This window comes from Cynara cardunculus, assembly GCF_001531365.2.
Source record: "Cynara cardunculus var. scolymus isolate 2C chromosome LG 3, CcrdV1, whole genome shotgun sequence".
Classification (NCBI taxonomy): domain Eukaryota; kingdom Viridiplantae; phylum Streptophyta; class Magnoliopsida; order Asterales; family Asteraceae; genus Cynara; species Cynara cardunculus.
In genome coordinates this window covers 6,666,221-6,687,364 of record NC_037530.1, presented here as the reverse complement: position 1 = coordinate 6,687,364, position 21,144 = coordinate 6,666,221, and the positions used below count along the sequence as shown (strand labels likewise).

Genomic DNA, 21,144 nt, shown 5'->3' with positions numbered 1-21,144 from the left:
GTGTTAAAAATTGTGTAATAGGTTGGAGATAAATTACGGTTTGCACCAAAAATTACATCATTTTAGTGCAAAAATTGGTGTTGATGGTTGGAGATGGTCTTAGGTTCAAATTTTATTCTCGCTACATGTTATCCATTCTATTAAGGTGTACGCTCGCTGGCCAAAAGGCCTAAAGTTTGCCCTCGCTGGAGGGGGAGCTTTTGCATGGACTCATTAGACTAGTTAGACCGAAGGTGTCACATACCATGGTTAACAGGAAAAAGAATTGGGTCATGGAAACTAAAGCAAGAATCATAACCTGTCAGGATCTATAATAAGCACAACAACGTTTGGCAAAATACGAGCCGCAATCTCCTGGGCATCATAATAAGAACTAGTCGCACATAGAGCCATTATACCTGCCACCAGAGAATATACGTTAATTTATCAAACTGAAGGTAGTGACGGACAAAAATGACAAACCTTTTAACACGATAAGATTAATAAATCTTAATCAACGAAAATAAATTTAGAAAATGGAAATAGAAGATTCTACCTGCTCCTCTGGCAGGAGGAAATGTATCCCGCAAAGCACGAACGGTGAAGGCATTAATCAACACTCTCTTACGTGTCTGCAATGTACCAATGGATGCATCAGTTTCATTATTCAAGATTAATTTTATATTCAGGAATTGCTATCTACATTTGAAGAAGAAAATGGTAATGATGGGCAAGAATACAAATAACTTTACTAACCCCTTCATTAAGGTGACTGGCCAAATTCCCAAGTAAAATGGTGGTATTTGTTCTGATTGCTGGTTCTTCATCCACCTGTGGCAATATTAAAATAAGTATCAATAGTAAAAAAACATAAAAATACCGGTGTGAAGGGAAATGATCAGCACCACAGGGAAGTCTATATAGAACAAACGAACTAGAGAGACATTATGACAGCCCGTGGATTCATTACCTGGAGCTTTGAAAGATATTTCAAGAGTGACCCAGATATATTCCGCTGAGATAACTGCAAATAAAAATAATCAGAACAAAGAAAACAATGAAGTTAATAAATGACTGCACCAGGATTGTTCATAGCACATAACTGGCCTCAACATATGAATCCCTCAGATAAAGCATTCATATTGATTCCATAATTCTGTTAACACCTGTTCATCAGCATGGCTTCGTAATTTATCATTTAAGCTGATAGCTACTCCTACACTCAAGTTCAAGTTTCATAACTACTTGATGCCTTCCAACGGACCAAAGAAAATGAGGACCTCATGGATAGAACTATCAAATGTTGCATGAAGGTAATAGGAATTGCATTATTCAAACAAAAATACAAATACACTACTATTTTCTAGTTTGTTGAAGTTGGTGCGCAACATGACTTGCATCCATTCATGGGCTAACAAGAAATTTGAATCTCTGATACGGTGATACCTTTTCCCCTCAAGCAGATATTCATTCTGGTATAGACATGATAGAATGCTAATTAGCACACCATCATTATAAAGAAGTCACCCATAGAAAATTTTCCAAAGAACGCACCTAATTAACTAATGCTTCATCAGTAAAGGAGGAAGGGGAAATTCAATGTTCTGAACTTAGTGGACTTAGGTTTACTATCAACATATTATGACAAATTGGAATTAACTGATAAATGAATATCCAGATGAATACTCCAAGCGACAAGTGATATGAGTATGCAATAAATAAGTATCCAAATCTCTCTTCCCCATCTCTCCCCTAAGATTGTTGTTCTTTTCTTATATACATTTTGTCTAAATTAAGTTATGCAGTTAATAGCGCGCTATAGCGACGGTATAGCGATGAAATAGCAAATATTGGTCTTGGCCAAAATAGCGGTGCATGAATAACGGTGTATTATAGCGGTACCGCAAATAGCGGTCGCTATTACCCATTTTTCTTTTGGGCTCTTTCGGACTCCTTTTTTTTAATTTAATTCCATTTGGGCTTCTGTTGTCTTATTTATGTGGGCTATTTAGAGCCAAACTTAGGCCTCCAAACAAAAAGGAAACCAATTAAATCAACAATAGGAACAATTAGGTCTAATTTTGGTTAATTCCAAGTCCAATATTTTAAGTTACATATATATTCATATTTATTTTATGTATGATTTTTTTACCGCTATATCACCGCGACAACCGCTATTTCAAATGAAGGTCCCGACCGCTATTCTCGCAATCGACCGCGTTAACTGCTTAGAAATTAAGTTAAAGGGAAACTTAACCTGAAAGTAAATATAAGCCCGAAGGCAACATGCGTATAATGTGTAGTGTTAAAAGAGAATTAACATGCATATAATTTTGTCAAAATGCTCTTATATTTTGATTAATGAAACAGCAGGAAAATCATAGAATGATATAACAAGAAATCACGTGGCAGCAAATTTATTATGTGATATAACGGAACATAACATGATATCATCAATGTCTATTACGTATATCCATTAAGTTCTTATATGACTACAATGGGATAAGGATCAGTGAAATGCAAACAAAAATTTATAAAGGGACATGTTAATGACATAAAGTATGGAGTTATAGAACTGTTTATATATGTCTCGAGTCTATTGCAACTGACACCAGAGCTACAGAACTCTTGATCATATATGAACGAAAATCATGTTATTATAGCAATCAGTAACCAATGTCAAATGGTAAAAAAGAACAAAGAACAGAGAGGGGGAAGATGAACAGACCTTTGGAGCAAGAACAAGCATGGACTTAAGAGTCAATTCACGCAGAAAGGCAGATGTGTCTGAAAATCCAGTGGCAATATGAGGGTAAACCTGGTCACAAGCAGTACCACACATTCTCAAAATGGAGAAATGAGGTTGAGACAAATCAAAATCAGCTTGTTTGCAAATGGAAGTGCTAGTACTTGATTCTTACTTGCTCATCAACAACTTGAGAAGTAAATGACTCCCCATATTGATTAATATGCTGCAAGAGACCAACTCTAATAGCTCGGTCATTGGAGGCAAAAAGTTTCACTAACGTTGGTAGGACCTACACTGAGAACAAAAATCAGCAGCAGCCGAAGTAAACTAATTACAGAACATCCACAATGTAAAACAGCTAGAACACAGGAACAATGAGACACATAACATAAGAGCGTGACCTTTATGTTGAACTCTTCTGCTGAAAGCCAAGCACCAATTTTTAAGAACGGGGTCAAAGCAGGTGCAGCAGCTGAACCAAATTCCAAGGCAGAAGCAAGCAAAGGAAGCAACTGCATATTCGGATGCACATTGCATAAAAAGATCTGCTTTTAACACACTAATAAAGCCTGTCACATTAAAAAAGTATAATACCTTCTTCAGCACAATTTCACGAGGCAACTGCTCTGCTAGAGTTGGAAGCTTACGAAAAAATGAATCCTTCTCAACACTGTCCTTTAAATTAAGTATTTCCATAAAATGAATAGTATCCACCAACTTGTTCTGAAAATATTCTGCAATAACAAGTTTGAAATTTCATTATAGGCCAAAAAGGATAAAACAATTATGTACTCTAGTAAAAAGGCATGTCAAAGATGTAACAGGTAATCATCACAAAAGAAATTGGAGAGATAAATGTAGTATTAAAATTTACAGGCTTCATTCTTGAAAGACAAAAGGATTGAAATATGATAGACTCCAGACCATAAACACAATTGCAGCCATATAAGCAAGGAGTTGTACATAAAATCAGAACCTAAGGTGTGTATAGGAACAAACCACAGTTCTCCACAAGCTTCGATGAGTTCAACCTACGTGAAGGCGTAGAACTCAAGAGGCGCTGATAATCTGGAAGTAGAGACTACAACAAAAAGAGACAGACAAAAATGAATATTCGAGTGGCAACAACCTTAAAACAGTCTAGGCAACAAGAGAGAGCAAGCACACACCCTCAAAGCTTGAATAACAATATTAATTTAGAGAGGAAAGTGAGAACTGCAAAGGACAGAGAATTAGAGCTCTGAGGGGCATCAAGAAGTTACCACCTCATCAACAAAAATGGCATGCTGACCTTTGGCAACGATGCTGTATTGCGCAGCTCCTCGGTCTTGCTCAATTTCAAACCCGAAAACATCTCATAGATGAGACAGCCTAGTAATAGCAACCAGTATTAGATTTACCTTGAAAATAGATGTACAAATACCAAACATATAAAACAGCTTCCAACCATATCAAGCTTTCACTAGATAAACCTTTGTTTATCTCCCACAATCATGCAAGTGTAGCAAGCTAGAGTAACGAACGTGTTATTTTCTGTGTCCAAACTCCAAAATCTTATAACAAAAACAAAAAGATGAAACTGAACAGCTGAAAAGTCTCTTTGTTATTAGTCAGAATTCAGTATTGACATGCAGGCCTTCTGCCACCATTAATCATTATGCCAAGTAGTCCCCAGCTAGTCCCAACAGGCTAATGAATATAGACCAGGACCATTTAGGTAATTGCAATTAATTAAGTCCATTACTTTTGTATAATAAGACAATGAAAACCTAGTACAAACTTGTTAAAATCATCAGCAAATTAAAGTAGAGGTCTGCAATTAAACATACAAGATTGGGTAGATTGGCTGATTGAAACCAGAAGTTATCATATGGGCAATGAGAAATGATAAGTTCATTCCATTACCAAGTAAAAGAAATGGTCATGGTTCAAAAAGATGAGGCATAAAAGCTCACCTAAACCCCAAGAATCAATGGCCCATGGTGGAGATTTTCTGATTGCTGTCCAGTCTGATTTTGCCAACTCCACTGGCTTGTATTGTGTGCCAACAAGCCAATCATATTGCTGGACCAACAAAAGAATATAAGAATTCAAAGCCATCTGGCGGGAGTTTTCGAAGATTCTGATAAGCATGCACTAAAGAACTTGAATAAACAACAAACTTCATGAAGATAACAAAATCAATAGAAATACCAAGAAACAAGGGCAGAACATGTTAACCAAAACAGAAGAAAACACTCCCATTTAAAGTATAATATTCTCGAAAAGGTTTAGGATATATAGTAGGGATGAGACGTCAATGTAAGTCTTCCACTAATTTTCCGTTGAACTAAAATTACTAGATCACAGTATTCAATGTGGTAGTTCTATTCTATTTCAGTGTAGTGTAGGATCATGCAGGGAGATAGAATCAGGCTTAGGATCAAAGCAAGGTCTATTATGTTTGTACTAAAATTACTAGATCACAGTATTCAATGTGGTTAAGTTCTATTATGTTTGTGTTTATTCCCATTGCCCCATTTATTGTATTACATTAGGGGTTTCCCTAAAAAATACGCATTGGATAAATCATAGGCCTGGACATTTACATGGTATTAAAGCCTTCAGGATAAAACTAGTACAACCACGTTGAGGTTTCACATCAGCAGCCACAGCAGCTACGAGCTAGCAACTTTGTTTTTCATTTCGATATCATTGACCTACATTCCTTATTCTCTCGATTGATCAACCACAAACTGATGCTCTTAGAGCTCCACGAATTGTTTAGAACCTTGCTCCAACCAGATCCAACCTTGTATGAATAGGAGCATGCTGCAGCCTCCTCGATCCCTACAGTTGTTTTCACTGCCTCACCCTTCATGAGCTGACAGGATCATCAAAGGATCCAATGGTTTTTCTACCATCCAACAGTACTCAACAGCCTTTGGCATGGCTTCTATGTTCTTGCCAGCCTTATCAACCGTGACCTGGCTGCCATCTGTATTCTTGTCATCATCTGCATTCTTGCAACACTTTTTATGGGCGAAAAAGTATACTTATATTAATATTTCAACAACTGTTGAAGACGGCCATCTCCCCAACATTATTTAACCTTAGGTGAATCTAATGGAGGGTCATCAAACTTACTCAGCCGCAATTTATCTTCAACATAAAGTTCAGGCACTCTCCTATCTGCTTCTAAAAGCCGGGTCAAATATGTCTTTCTTATAAGATTTGAGTTGCAATCAGTCATTCTGTGGAAATCTAGGGTCACCCTTAACTCACACTCATTCTGCTCCACTCACACCCGAAAGAAAGCTAGCTCATCTCTCAGACTGGATCCGTGTTTAACAGACTTCTAGGCCTCACTGTTCTTTTATCTCTACTAAGAAGCTAAAAAAAGCTAACTTTTAGTTTACAGACCATTTTGCAAATCCATAAAGTTCAGGGACCTTCCAATACATTCATTCTGCAAACCAGAAGGTTCTGCAGTCATGTTCCATTATGAGCTACTCTCTCCACCCATTTTTGTTTCTGCAGTGTTTAGATAGAGTAATTTGGCAGAAGCAGGAAGAAGAGAGAAATCAAAGACAGTCATCACTACTACAAGGCTTATCCTATTCTAACACCATCTGTCGCTCCGTTACAGCCCATTTCTTTTCCAGGAACGTCCTCTATAGTAAGGTTCATTGACATGATAAAGCAACATTATTAGAAGTGGGAAATGAATAAATATGACAAGTCATGATGTACCAGCATTGGTCCAGAAGCTGCTTCATTATTCCCATCAAACTCAGAAAGAACATCAAAAGCATGCAGCTTCCAGTCCAAAGTTTGAGTAACAACCACACTTTCCAAACAAACATTACCATGTACCTGTATGAAACAAGAGAAAGCAAAAGAGAGATGTCACCTCCCCAGCAACGGAAACAGCTTACATAAAGACCAGTTAACGAGCCTTAGGTCTACAGTATACTCCTGATGTTGGATGCATTGAATAATAGAACTTGACAAATGCAAATGTTGAGCATATGTTGACCAACAGCTTGAATAGCTGATGAGCATCTATACTGTTATAGCGGTGAAAATACAGAATTGCAGTCAGGAGTCAGGAGTCAGGACTGATATTTGAAATAGTGGTCCAAAAAATAGCGGCTCATATAATATTCTTAGAATTATATATATATATATAGAGAGAGAGAGAGGTGAGTTATTATGCAACCCTTTACATTTATACAACCAATACAACTCAATCTCAACCGTCCATTTAATTTGATGAATATGTGATTTCATAGAAGTTTTGATTGTTTCCTAATATAAAGTATTGATCATAATTAATGAACCCTAGTCATCTTCCATAAATATTCAAATCATAATAAATGAACTCTCATCATTTCCAAAAATATCTCAAATGATTGGGTTGCATTGGTTGTACAAATGTGATGGGTTACATTTGAAATGTCCTCTTATAAATATGTATGCATACATATGTTAGCGTAATTCTGGTTTGGCAAAATGCTGACCAAGTCAGAGGGGAATAACTTGGTCATTGGTGGTCAGTTTAAATAGGAAGTCATGGGTAGTTTTTCAAGGGTGAACAACCCACGTTTCTAGTAGTTAGTTTTTTTCCTTCCAGTAGTTTCTTTTAAGCATTTTCCTTTGATGTACTTTCCAAAATTTTATAGCAATATAGCACCAGAAAAGTTCCGAAAGTCTGTGTCTTCCTTTTCATTTTTGTTTCGTATTTGGGTGTGTTTGTCGATCCTTAGATATCAGATTTCCAACACTTGGTATCAGAGCTTGGTTCATCCCCAAATACCTCTGGTTAAAAGATATGTCGATCGTGACACAGGGAAGGGAAAGCGGTGGCATACCGTTTCAATGTGCGTTGTTAACATCAACGAACTACACAATTTGGGCGATAAGGATGGAGGCTGTATTGAATGTCCAGGGGTTATGGGAATTCATTGAGCCACCAACCAGTGTGGCGGTGGACGAGAAGAAGAATGAGTCGGCGAGGGCCTTCATCTTTCAAGCATTGTCGGAGGACATCCCCTTACAAGTAGCCAAGAAGAAAACGGGACATGAGGTTTGGGAGCTTGAAGACCCTGTATCTCGGGGAAGATCGAGTCCAGAAGGCTCGGTTACATACACCGAAGTGAGTTTGAGGCTCTTCGGATGAAGGACGAGGAGACTATCGATGATTTCACCGGAAAATTGAGTGGGATGGTTTCCAAATATAGCAGCCTTGGGGCAACGCTTGAGGATAGTGTTCTGGTGAGAAAGTTGCTCGACTCGGTCTCCAACAACTACCTACAAATGGTAGCTTCGATTGAAGAGTATTCAAACGTCGACTACATGCCGTTTGATGAGGCTATCAGTAGACTGAAAGCCTATGAAGACAGATTACGACTCCGCATTGGCAGTGGAAGTGCTGAAACCAGTCTGTCGCTCACTAGGCCAACAAGGTCAAAAAGTTGCAGGAGCAAACTCTTCGTCAGGAGGACAAGGATGTGGATCAAGCGACAGAGGAGGTCGTGGGAGAGGCCGTGGTAGGGGAGGTCGAGGCGGAATCAACAAGCACTGAGATGGTGGGAACAACTATCACAAGCCTAGAGATAAGAAACACATTAAGTGTTTCAACTGTGAAAACTACGGTCATTATGCATCTGAATGCAAGGCTCTAAAAGAGAAAGGAGATGAAGCAAATCTGACTCAAATGCAAGAGGAACCGACTTTGTTACTTAGCGTCTGTGGTGAGAAAACAGATACGTTGGTGCTGTTGAATGAGAAGAACGTATGTCCTGGTAAAATCAAAGGTAAGGGTGAGACTCCGAAGATGTTTGGTACCTTGATAACGGGGGAAGCAATCATATGACCAGAACATGGAGATTCTTTGCAGAGCTGGATGAAAGAGTCATCGGTACGGTTCCTTTTGGGGATGGTTCTAAAGTCCAAATCGCACAAAGGGTCTGTTCTGTTGGAGTGCAAAAATGGAGAACAACTCGTCTTGGAGGTATATTTTATCCCAGCCTTACATAGTTATATTTTGAGTCTTGGACAAATGACTGAATTGGGATACAAAGTCGAGATGTTCAACGAAATTTTGAAGATACATGATGAAGTTGGTCGCCTAAGTGTTCAATTGGAACATGAAAACGTGAATAAATTGGTCCTAGTTACTCTTCGGGACGGAGTGGAAGAAGGGAGGGGATTCTCGAACGCAGAAAAGGATCCAATAACTTCGAAAGAATTGAACAAGGGTTGGTCGTTGGGGGTCTCTAGAAAGTCCGTTTTATAATATCATGAGGGTGGAACGATCAAGAAATCAATTGTATAAGATTTCACTCCAAACTACTCAACCTGTTTGTCTAATGGCGCGCCTTGATAATGAAGCATGGATGTGGAACGCCCGATTAGGTCACATAAGCTTTCGTACTATCGAGTGGATGGTTCGAAAGGAACTGGTTCGAGGCGTTCCCAGAATACAACATCCTACACAAGTTGTGAGGGATGTATGGTTGCAAAACAGTCGAGACATCCGTTCCCAAAGGAAGCTCAATGGCAGGTAAATCAACCACTCGAGTTGGTTCATGCTGATTTGTGTGGTCCAATAACCCCCTCAACCGTGTCAGGTAACCATTACTTTGTGTTAATAGTAGACGATTTCAGTTATTACATGTGGGTTTTTATGCTAAAATCGAAGGATGAAGCCTTTGCCAGCTTTGTAAAGTTCAAATCGAGAAAGAAACCTCAATGAAACTGAAAGGGTTTCGGTCGGATCGTGGAGGGGAATTTGTCTCTGAAGAATTTACTGAGTTTTGTGAACAGGAAGGTATTCGAATGACAGCTAACGGCCCCTTACTCCCCTCAACAAAATGGCATGGCAAAACGTCGTAATAGAAGCATTCTTGAAGCAACCAGGTATTATTAAAAATGATGGAAGTGCCGAATATTATGTGGGGTGAAGCTGTTAGACACGTTGTCTATATACTCAACTGAATTCCGACCAAAGGGGTGAAAGGCATGACACCATACGAAGGCCTAAGAGGAACCAAACCAACACGCGAACACCTAAAGGTGTTTGGTTGCATTGGGTATGTAAAGAAGCCGGCGAATCAAATCTTGAAGCTAAGCAACCGTAGTATTCCAATGGTATACCTGGCAGTTGAATCAGGTTCTAAAGCCTACCGAATGTTGAATCCAGGAGAGCAGATGGTGATCGCTCGTGATGTCGTTTTTGATGAAAAAAGAAAATGGGACAGGTTCCAATCCCACACCGGAGAGGCCGAGACAAACAGAATGTGGGTTAATGTTTCTTTTAATCATGCCATGGGGGAAGAAGTGCCAACAAACACCACCATCGAAAATGAATTTGAAACTCCTACACCATGCTGGTGAAATCTCACAAGTAACTCCAAACTTTGGTTCCTCAAATGAAAGCCATGAAGTAGGTGAGCTTTTGAGCACCGTTTATTCAAAAGCAGAGGCATCGCACTCCACAACTGAAACCGGGCAAAGTGTAGATACCTCAACGTATGATCATACACTTGTTTGAGGTTTTCAATCGTTATCTGATATTTATGCTAGAACAAAACCAATAGAGCTTGATCCAGAAGAACTAATGTTTGTAGGTGATGAACCTACAACATACACAAAAGTTGCTAATGTTCACTCGTGGCAGGAAGCTGAACAAGTTCGATTGAAAGGAATCTTAATACTTGGAAACTCACCAATCTACCTTCAGGTCATAATCCAATCATACTTAAATGGGTGTTTAAAGTGCAGAGAGATGTTGATGGAAATGTGGTGAAGCATAAGGCCCGGTTGGTAGTGAAGGGATACGTCCAGCGGAAAGGGGTGAATTTTGAAGAAGTATTTGCTCCGGTGGCACGGTTAGAAACCATTCGATTGTTGCTAGTCTTGGCAGTGATGAAAGGTTGGACTGTTCATCATCTTGATGTCAAATCGGCATTCTTGAATGAGGAGTTGCAAGAAGAAGTGTACGTGTCCCAGTCCGATGGTTTTGTCATTAAAGGAAAGAAACACATGGTCTACCGACTGAACAAGGTCCTTTACAGGTTATGTCAAGCACCACGAGCATGGAACATACGTCTCGACAAAGCATTTAAAGATTTGGGCTTTACAAGGTGTTCACAAGAGCAAGCGGTGTATAAACTTCACTGCCCCAAAAATATTTTATTAGTTGGTGTATATGTGGATGACTTGATTGTGACGAGTTCAAATGAGGATCAAGTAACGCGGTTCAAGAAGAAAATGCAAAAGGTGTTCGAGATGAATGACTTGGGGCAACTAACTTACTATTTGGGAATAGAAGTGCGACAAAGTGAGAATGGAATCAAGATAAGTCAAGACGGGTATGCAAAGCAGATCCTACAATCAGCAGAGATGTGGGATTGTAATCCAACAAAGTAGCCGATGGATTCAAAGTTCAGTCTATCAAAGGATGAGCAAGGGAAACCTGTGAATGCCACTGACTATCATCGACTCATTGGTATCTGTGGTACTTGATCCAGACCAGACCTCGCTTACTCGGTCGGAGTCGTTAGTCGATATATCGGCAATAGGTCTGAAAAAGTATCTAAAAATAAAAACTTTAGATATCTGTACTGCATTCTCCAAAGTAAAATCACCTGAAGTCAGTGAAGCAAATACTCCGATATTTGAAAGGTACCGTGCAATATGGATTGGTATATCCAAGACGTGGCGACAGAAAGCTAGTGGGCTATAGTGACAGCAGTCATGGAATGGATTTAGATGATCGAAAGGGCACCACCAGGACAGTATTTTACTTCTCTAATAACCCGGTTACCTGGTTGTCTCAGAAGCAACACACCGTGTCTCTATCATCAAGAGAAGCAGAATTTATGGCAGCGACAGCGGTGGCGTGCCAAGCCGTGTGGTTAAGGAATCTGCTGAAGGATTTAACCGACTATGAAAGCTCAAATGTGAAGTTGTACGTTGACAATAAATCAGCAATAGCGCTAATGAAGAACTCGGTGTTCCACGGTTGAAGCAAACACGTCGATACGAGGTACCATTTCATACGGGAATGCGTTGAGAAGGAGCTAATTAGCGTGAAGCATGTTAGTGGAGAAGAGCAACGAGCTGATATATTGACCAAGGCGTTACCGTGGGTCAAGTATATCGAGATGAGAAACCTGTTGGGAGTGAAGAACCTTGAAGACAAAGATCAGAATTAAGGGGGAAAGTGTTATCATAATTCTGGTTTGGCAAATTGCTGACCAAGTCAGAGGAGAATAACTTGGTCATTGGTGGTCAGTTTAAATAGGAAGTCATGGGTAGGTTTTCAAGGGTGAACAACCCACGTTTCTAGTAGTTAGTTTTTTTTTTCTTCCAGTAGTTTGTTTTAAGCATTTTCCTTTGATGTACTTTCAAAAATTCTAGAGCAATATAGCACCAGAAAAGTTACGAAAGTTTGTGTCTTTCTTTTCATTTTTGTTTCGTATTTGGGTGTATTTGTCGATCCTTAGATATCTGATTCCCAACAATATAAACATATCATCTGCATTGATTTTAAAAAATATAGTTTCAACATCAACTTAAACAAGTTTCACAAAACAAAAAAGGAAAAGTGTTCATAAACGAGCTAATCGCAAGCAATAGGTTCAGCATCTGAGTCAACATAGTTCTAAAGAGACCCAAGCTAAAATATCAGAATATCGGTCCGCAATATCACCTTAAATATCGCTCAAATATCAGTCAATTGCGCCACTAATATCGGAAACGCAATTTTCACCGCAATTTTACCTTAGTCCGCAATCCGCTATTGCACTACTATTGCAGCGCAATAACGCCGCAATTATCAGCATAGATGAGCATAGGTACACATTGCAAGTTACAACAATATTATATTGATTTAAATCACTTCAGTTGTTAGAGCCACCTAAACTTTCTGAGTAAAAGCACAGTAGAGCACTAGAGCTAACTTGAAAGATGCCTAAAATTTAGTATCCCCAAGGATTTTGCTCGACATTTTTGGTTTTATGTCTACATCTTTTAAGAAATTAAGCAGTGAATCCAATGACAGCATATAACCATGAAATAGACACTTGATACAGAAAAAAAGCAGCACCAGTCTTGACATATAGATGAACTACATCCTCCCATGCAAACACCACACTTTAGATTTTTTTTTCCATTTTGGTTCATGGAATAATTTTTTTTTTGCAAAATCATAGGTTAAGAATGATTGGTATATACATATGAAATGTCATATTCTTATTATCCCATGAACAATTGATCTAACAGCCTAAATTGGGTCTATGCCATTTTCAGTCTTCCTTTTTACCCCAAGTGGCATCTGAATAACTCATCTAATAGCCTTAAATGGTGGATAGGGACTCTAGTATCACAGATTCTTGCAAAGCATTATATCAACTCATCTAGCACATTTCCTTGCATTTATAGTCTCCACTGTGTGGATCCTGCATGCCCAAGTCCTCACATCATACAAATGGAACCCATGGGAAGAAATGAGACAAATTGACCACTCTTACACAAATTGACCGTTTATAATCACTTGCAGAACCCTGGATACTGATTATTAGTTGAAGGATGACACAATGCTAATGCTAAATCTGTGATTCATTTTTCTCTCTATTGGTTTTCTTTCCTACTTCCGGAATGAGGTGGGGAGCACCCAGTCATTCATTCTAGTGTTTGTAGCCTGGAATGATAATCATCAGTTGGGCGCCTGTTTGTTTTTTGGGTTAAGCTGGGGCTTGTCATCCATATGTACATCAAACTCCTATTGATTGGGAAATGCTCAAAGGTTCTTGTTCAAATGCCAAATCCCTTAGATGACTCACCATCCCCTGAAATACCCAATCCAAATTTGAACTAGTAACTAATCTCAACATGGAAGTACTGAAAAAACTCAACTGAACTTGACTTAAGACGAAGGAACCGAGTGCCAAAAAAACCGGTTTCGCTTCAAAATCCAACTAGATTGACATCTTGAAGTGCCAATTTCCTTCTTATGACATCAGCAATAACAACATAGGAATCAAATAAATGGCCATATTACAGAGAAAAAATCAGGTCTATCCGGTCAAAATAAAACTTGTCCATGAGAACCGCAAATGCTAGAGATCAGATCATAAAATTTTAGAAACCTAACCAGTGAATATTTAGTTCACGGGCTACAGTCATGTTATGTCACAATTGAGATATTGAATTTAGTTCAGATGACTGTACTCACAAGTTTGCAATCGTTATTGAGGAAGCTCACAGCTTTTGCTATTCGGTGCAGGCCCCAGGCATAATATTCGTCCCTAATATCATTTCACGACAATGGTGTAATGTCATTTCCCCAGGAAGAACAGTTAGAGAGAAATAAATTGCAGAATTACATAACATACAACAATAGCATAGACCAGAGAACGGGATGTTCCTTGTTGTCATTTCAGCAACTAAACACATTTGTCGAGGAATTAGTTTGAGTTGCACAAGAGGTAATATTCTTAGGAAACAAGTGGAATGCAATCTTGAAGTGAATTAAGTCACTTGACATCACGGTGACCACACCGGATGAAAATAAGTTCTTTAACAAAAAGCCTAAGTCGGGATCTGCTCATCAGACAAAGAGTAAAGGACTTCAAGCTGATATAACAACACCAGTCTATCCAGACCTCCACTTATTTCACCCAAGCTTCCTCCTAATAGAATGTGATTCTCGTTTTTCTTTATTTTATTCCTCCCACTACAGAAAGGAAATTAAAAGCAACAAAAATCAATTTTTATTTTAAACGAAAAGTATTTGGAACGTTAAAGCACACAGACATGTGCAACTCATCCTTTAACATTCACAATGACTATCCCTATATACTTTCTCAGTAGAGTTAGATATCCCCATAGTTGAATTACCATTAGTCTTGAGCCACTAATTCCATGACAGTGTTGATAATCCTGGATATTGCAAGTTTTTCAGCTATTCGTCCTTTTAAAGCAACGAACAGAGATGATAGGGAATGACAATGTGAGAGCAGTCCCAATAATACATGAGAGTGGGTTATTGGAGTTAATATCATATAACCGGTAGACCTCACACCACAAGCATCAGCAGTCAGGTCCCATAAGAGAGAACAGACTACCATCATAGCACTGCTCAAGCACCAAATATATACATGGTCATAGACAAACCAAAGGAATGAAGCTAAGATAATTTATGTAGGGAGTAGATGGTCACTACCCACTAGTTAACAGTGGCAGTCCTATCTCTTTGCTTGGTATATATGTTAGTATAGCATGAGCAGAGCATGTGCTGGTTAGAACATCTGGCACTTGTTCTCATGTAATAGCATTATAGAAGTTTGTTGGTTTAGATAATATAGTTTTAATCTAGAATAATACACTTGTAAATTAGCTAGATTATCCTTTCCTATATTTTAGAGATTAACATCCTATTAAATTTTTTTTTTTTTTATTAACCTGGATATCCAACCCGCTATGCGAGCCGACTAATCCCAAGGTGACCACCTGCTTTGCAGATACCCCGGAGTCATAGCATTTGAACCTCCGTGGCCACAAGGGGATTTTTATTCCTCCTTGGATTTGAACCTGGGACCTCCTGGTACTTTTGACCTTTGGAGCCAAGCTCAAACCAATCAGGCACCACCCTTGTGGTTTTAAATTTATATCAGTAAGGAAACAAATTATGTAGTTAAACTTACCTTGTAGATTTCTAATCAAGTGAGAAAGTATTCTGATTTCTCAAAATGACATCATCGTTAGGGGTGATGATGCTGAAGAAATCTACAACTTGAAGGCAACTCTCACCCGAGCATTTGAGATCAAAGACTTTTGGATCACTGAAATATTTTTTGGTAATGGAAGTTGCAAGATCAAAAATGGGGATCGTAGTGAGCCAACAAAAATATATCTTTGATCTTCTTTTTGATAATGATGAAATATATCTTAGATCTTTCTGATAGTGGTATGACAGGTTATAAGCCAACAAACACACTGATAGATCCCAATAAAAAAACTGCTCGTGTTGGGAGATATTTTTCTGATAGTGATCGAGTTCATGTTGGGAGATATCAACGATTGGCTGGGAAGTTAACCTCTTGTCTCATACAAGAACGGATATTGCTTTCACTGTCAGTTTGATCAGCGTAATTCACGCACTCTCCTAAGAAAATTCATGTAGAAGCAGCTTACCGCATTCTAATATATCTCGAGGGATCTTTAGGAGGGGACTTTTCTTTGAGAAGAAGGCTCAAAGAAGTTTTGGAGTAATTACCGGTGTAGATTGGGCAGATTCAGTCATTGATAGAAGATCCAACAGTGGATACTGCTCGTGTGTATGCTAAAATCTAGTGGTATGGCAAAGTAAAAGGAAAAATTAATGTCTCGAAGCAGTGTTGAGCTAGATTTCCGTGCTATGGCCAATGAAATCTGTGAAGCAATTTGGCTCAAACCAGTATTCGAAGAGTTACACCTATAATTGGATGGTCCTATGAAACTATACTAAGAAAACAAGGTTGCCATAAGCATTCCTAATAATCCCATGCATCATGATAGAGCTAAACACGTGGAAATAGATTGTCACTTCATCATTGGAAAAGCATAAATGGAATGATATGCATGTCGTATGTTCCAACCACGCAACAAGTAGTTGATATCCTTCCAAAAGGATTGTTTTAGACAAGCTTTGATGGAATCATCAACAATTTAGGTCTTGTAATATTTTTATGCCCCGGCATGAAGGGGAGTGTTGGTGAAGAAAATATAGCTTTAAATTATAATAATACAGCTGTAAATTAGCTAGATTATCTTTCCTATAGAGATCAATTTCGTATCAATAAGGAAACTATTTAAGTATCTAAACTCTACGTTGTATATCTCAAATCAAGTAAGAAAATATTCTCATTTTTCAATATTACAAAGTTATTTAGTGAAACTCTACTTACTTTATCCAAGTCCCCAAATATGATATTGTCTATCACATTTCTCTAACCAAAGAGATAGAGATCAATGGTGAAGTTACAAAGAGAAACCTATCTTAAAGCATATCATGTTCAGACAAAGCTGCATGCATTTCACAACCTATGGCCATGGTACCTCTATAACATAAGAAACCTCCAACAGAATTAATAAGGGAGAAAGTAGAGATCTTCTTAGCATGCAACTATAGATACAATTTCAATTGGTGTTTACACTAAATGTGAGGCCTTACATTCAACTATTCCAACGCCACACAAGGCCACATAAGCACTAAAGGGTTGTGCAGAAGAGAAAAAACTGTAACTAATTACAAATATAACACAATATTTTCACTCAAAACAGAATAAAGAGTTCAATGTTCCAAAGTTCACCAATAAGAATGTCTAAGAAGAAAAGAATGGCATGCTTTTTATCTCAAACTAGTAGAGACAGGTTAGGAGTCAACAGACTCTCATCAACTCAGGCATAAGAATAGGGCAATAAGATCCTCAAAAAATGAGCCTTTGTGTACCTTTGTGTACCTTGTAATCCTAATTCCTGGATTTTTTCCGCCAGTGGCATAACAGGTTCGGTGACAATATATATAGTGACCTTCGTAGATGATCCATCCATTATTTCAGCCTCCGTACTATGAAGAAACGATAAAATGTTTGGATGCCTGACCTGAAATAAGCAAATTATAGCTTTGTTTCACTTGCAATGAAGACATACTAATAATAAGCTCACAATATGTATAAACATTATCATTCTGCCAAAAGCTTGTCTGAAAACTGAGTTGACTATTTCGAAAATTACAAAGAGGAGGCCTGCACAGGCAAATAGAACTGTCCAGATTCCCCTTTTTCAACAGTCGAAGAAATTTTTTCAGGTAAAACACCAATAAAAATCAGTAATCAGAATAAATTTGCATCAATGACAAGATTAATTGAATTCTGATTGTCTATCTGACATTACACAGTGAAACCAGCATAAATAAGTGCATATCGTTCATACTTAAGCATAGCTCATAGCCAAGCTCTTCATGTGGCATAGAACTAATTTAGAATATATTTATAGACATACATGTATAGATATATGTATATATATGGAGAAAGAAATGCATATCAATAAATTTTATGTTCAGAAGAGGAACCATCTCTTGATGAGAAACTCACTGTTCGAAGCCGTTTGATACCATTGCGACCGGCAGCTAAACGTCCATCATTGTCATTACTTCCTGAAAGTGAAAATATTGATACAGGTGATCCATCCACCTGGAGAAAAATGACAGTTACAAACTAATCCCTTCCATCAACAGAGAGAAAGCAAATAAAAAAAATTTGAGAGCATCTTCCCACACTTAATGTATTTAAAATAAATTTAAATAGCGGCATGGGAAGAAATCATCCATGGCAACAGGTTAATAGAGCTACCCAAAGGAAGATGTGACCTCAAGTCCAACCAGAAAAAAGGTAGGAAGTCATCAACTTACAATTAAGAAATGGCTACACAAAGGGAACAACCCACAATTGAAGTTGGCCACAAGGGATACTGCAGACTCCTTTTCCACTGATCACGAAGATCATCATTTGAGTACCATACATGCTGTTTTGATGTGTTGGTTTCATTGCACTGTACAGTGATTGCAATAATTATATGTTTTAGAAACCCTTAGGGAATGGAAGCAAGTGGCATCGGACCATGGACAGAGAACAAAAAGGAATCAAAGTGATTCCAAAATAGACGCTGCTGGGTTATAGCTAACCTAGTTTAACAACAACGGTTATGCGAGTACTATTTTCTTAGACATCAGTAGCAAAAAGATAATGCAAGCCTAAGAAGACAAACATGACTGCCTTCCTACAGAAGTGAGGTTGCAAGTTCCGGGCTTCCTGAAGGTCAAATAGAGTCAAAAAGTCAAATATGACTTCCATCATTTTATTTTTTGAACAGAAAGTTCAAAAAACATGACAAGATAAGCATGTCGTCATGCACTATATTTTAGAGGAGCAACAAGTCTTTTGCACCATGTCTTCTTAACACAGTGATTTAGTACTTGCATCATAACGCCTGAAACCGAATAACATTTTGCTAATTTTATTTTTTTTCCTTTCGATTCAATTATTGACTCCTTGGCAAACCATCACCTCCTTACTTTTATGATGAAGCTCAGTCTTTTTGGGGTCTATCTAATATTAACATGTCGTTTCTTCCCAATAAACATCAACCTGAAATGCATAAGGGAACAAATACATTGGAAAAAAATACTAAAAACATCTGCAATTTACCGTCTACTAACAAAAAATAACCTTCATTTCTTACACACAAACATGATTAAATATTAATACAGAACAAGCATTATTTATTCTACCAAGCATATTGTTAGTGTTGTCTGCCATAAATCCTCCATGTCACTTGCTCTCAGCGACTTCAGGTTCCATGGGCTAGTCGTCGGTGGAGGATAAATTTTATAATACAAAATTTGCGACTTAAAATTTCAAGATGCATGCGATTTGAGCTCACATTGGTTGATCACGGCAAGTTGTTTCCGCGAATTGTATAACCTGCATGCAGCTAATGTTGGAACCGTTCAACCAGCGGCATTTATATCCATTTTAGGGTTCTTTTATTTGTTATCATGAACATAATATCTTTCTCTATCAAAATACTCCAGAGACCTATTGTACTCACCATTGTTCTTCATTCTTCAAGCTTGTAATCATCAATCAATATAGTGCACTAGTTCTCGGCGTCCTCCGCCTCTGTTTTTTCCCAATTCGGGTTATATACATACAAAATCCCAGTGTCACTCTCTATCTCTCTTTACTCATTGCATTTACTGTGGATTATTAGCATTGATTTTGTTGGTGGAGATTGCTTATTTTTACCAATAAATCATTATCCACTTCCACGTTGATTCAGTTTTGAATTATTTATTTGGATTGATGTTGGGGCTGTCTGTTGACTTTGGGTTTGACTTTGATTAGATAATCAAATTAGTGTCATAGTTTTTCACACCTATATACAGCTAACGGGGGTGTGGTCGTGACTTTGATTAGATAATCAATTTACAGAGACAAGCATAAACAAACCCACATGCAATTACCTATTGCTCATGAACTTAATCAAATCTTCAATTGGTTCCAATACCGAACCCGTAACAAATCTCAAAATATCACACTTCTGTGAACATACATTTCAAGCCCAAAGAGATTATACTACTTCTGTTCCAAGACTACACCAGATGTATACTTAACTAGATTGATAACATCCCCTTGAATCTTGATTCGACTATGTTAAGGTCTTTCTCGAGCTGCTTGTAAACTACATTATGCAATAGCTTTCAAATGTCACGCTAACAAGAACATTTAATTGCTGTGTGATCCAACTAAAAAGAGTACAACTTAGATCCTCCATGAAATTCATGATATAAACCACTGAAGCAAGATGATTCACTAACCCTAACGAATTTCAGTTCCTTGATCCTAGCAGATTAACATTTTACTCAAGCTATCGGAAAAACAATATCGCACAAGAACGCCAAATTCAATTCAGGCATTTGATCACACAATTCAACAGATTAAACGGATGAAAAACACAAAGATGCAGGCAATACGTATATTATTGTATAAACACCCATACATACATGTATAAGTATGTTGTTTCTATGTTACCTTAGAGGTGCCGCGAGAGTGAGTCCAAGAGCCCCAAGCGGAAGAATAAGGTTCCCCGATGGTGTAAGGCAGATCTTTGACGCCGGCAACAGATCCGGCGACGACATCTTTCAAGAATTTGAACATTCTCTCTCCTAACTTCCCCTTCCTCTCTCTATAAAGTAGCGATCGGCCGATCTGAGTATTGTGATTCTTGGGGAAGAAATCCGGTGGACCGTTCAGAAACGGAAATGGATTTGAACGGTAACAAACAATTTATTAACGAATTTATAATATGACCCAAATCTTGACTATTTTTAAAAAGTAGAGACAATAAAGGGCAAAATGTAAAAAGAGTAATGTATTTTAATAGAATATAAATGTGTTAAAACATCATTAATGACATATTTTAGTTTAAATGAATGTTAATTATATAATTTAGATGTAAATTTCATGATGATAATGAATAAATATGTGAAACTATATAAATTTATCTATAAATTCAACACTATAATTTTTAATAGATAAAATAGACGATTTCAATAAATTCATACGTTTATCAGTTTACAAAACAAATAGTCTTATTGATTCAGATTTCAGACTTCAGTATCACCTCTTATAAATCAGAAGTGAAATAAGACTTCAGACTTCAACACATCTTAAAAAACAAACGTCATCCAAATGTTAAAATAAAAACTTAAAACCAAATTGTAGAATAGAGAGATAAAGATTGAAAATTAATTTATGCAAAACTTACTTCAAAAAAAGGGCGAGTGGGACGAAACAGAGAACCATATCAAATTCCTTGAGGGT

The 21,144-nt window shown here is 37.8% G+C and overlaps 1 protein-coding gene across 1 annotated transcript; it reads right to left on the bottom strand.

The window, feature by feature from the left end:
- Window positions 1-291: 291 nt before the first annotated feature.
- LOC112508694 (N-terminal kinase-like protein) lies at window positions 292-20,530 on the bottom strand. The gene is made up of 16 exons (XM_025113394.1): window positions 20,353-20,530; window positions 17,854-17,952; window positions 17,211-17,362; window positions 13,953-14,025; window positions 6,461-6,583; window positions 4,684-4,792; window positions 4,020-4,099; window positions 3,728-3,809; window positions 3,323-3,462; window positions 3,130-3,240; window positions 2,901-3,017; window positions 2,708-2,797; window positions 950-1,003; window positions 736-810; window positions 536-611; window positions 292-398 (listed from the first exon to the last, which is right to left on the bottom strand). The coding sequence occupies exons 1-16, from the start codon at window positions 20,476-20,478 to the stop codon at window positions 292-294; spliced, it is 1,614 nt and encodes a 537-aa protein (XP_024969162.1). The 5' UTR covers window positions 20,479-20,530.
- Between the last annotated feature and the right edge of the window lie 614 nt (window positions 20,531-21,144).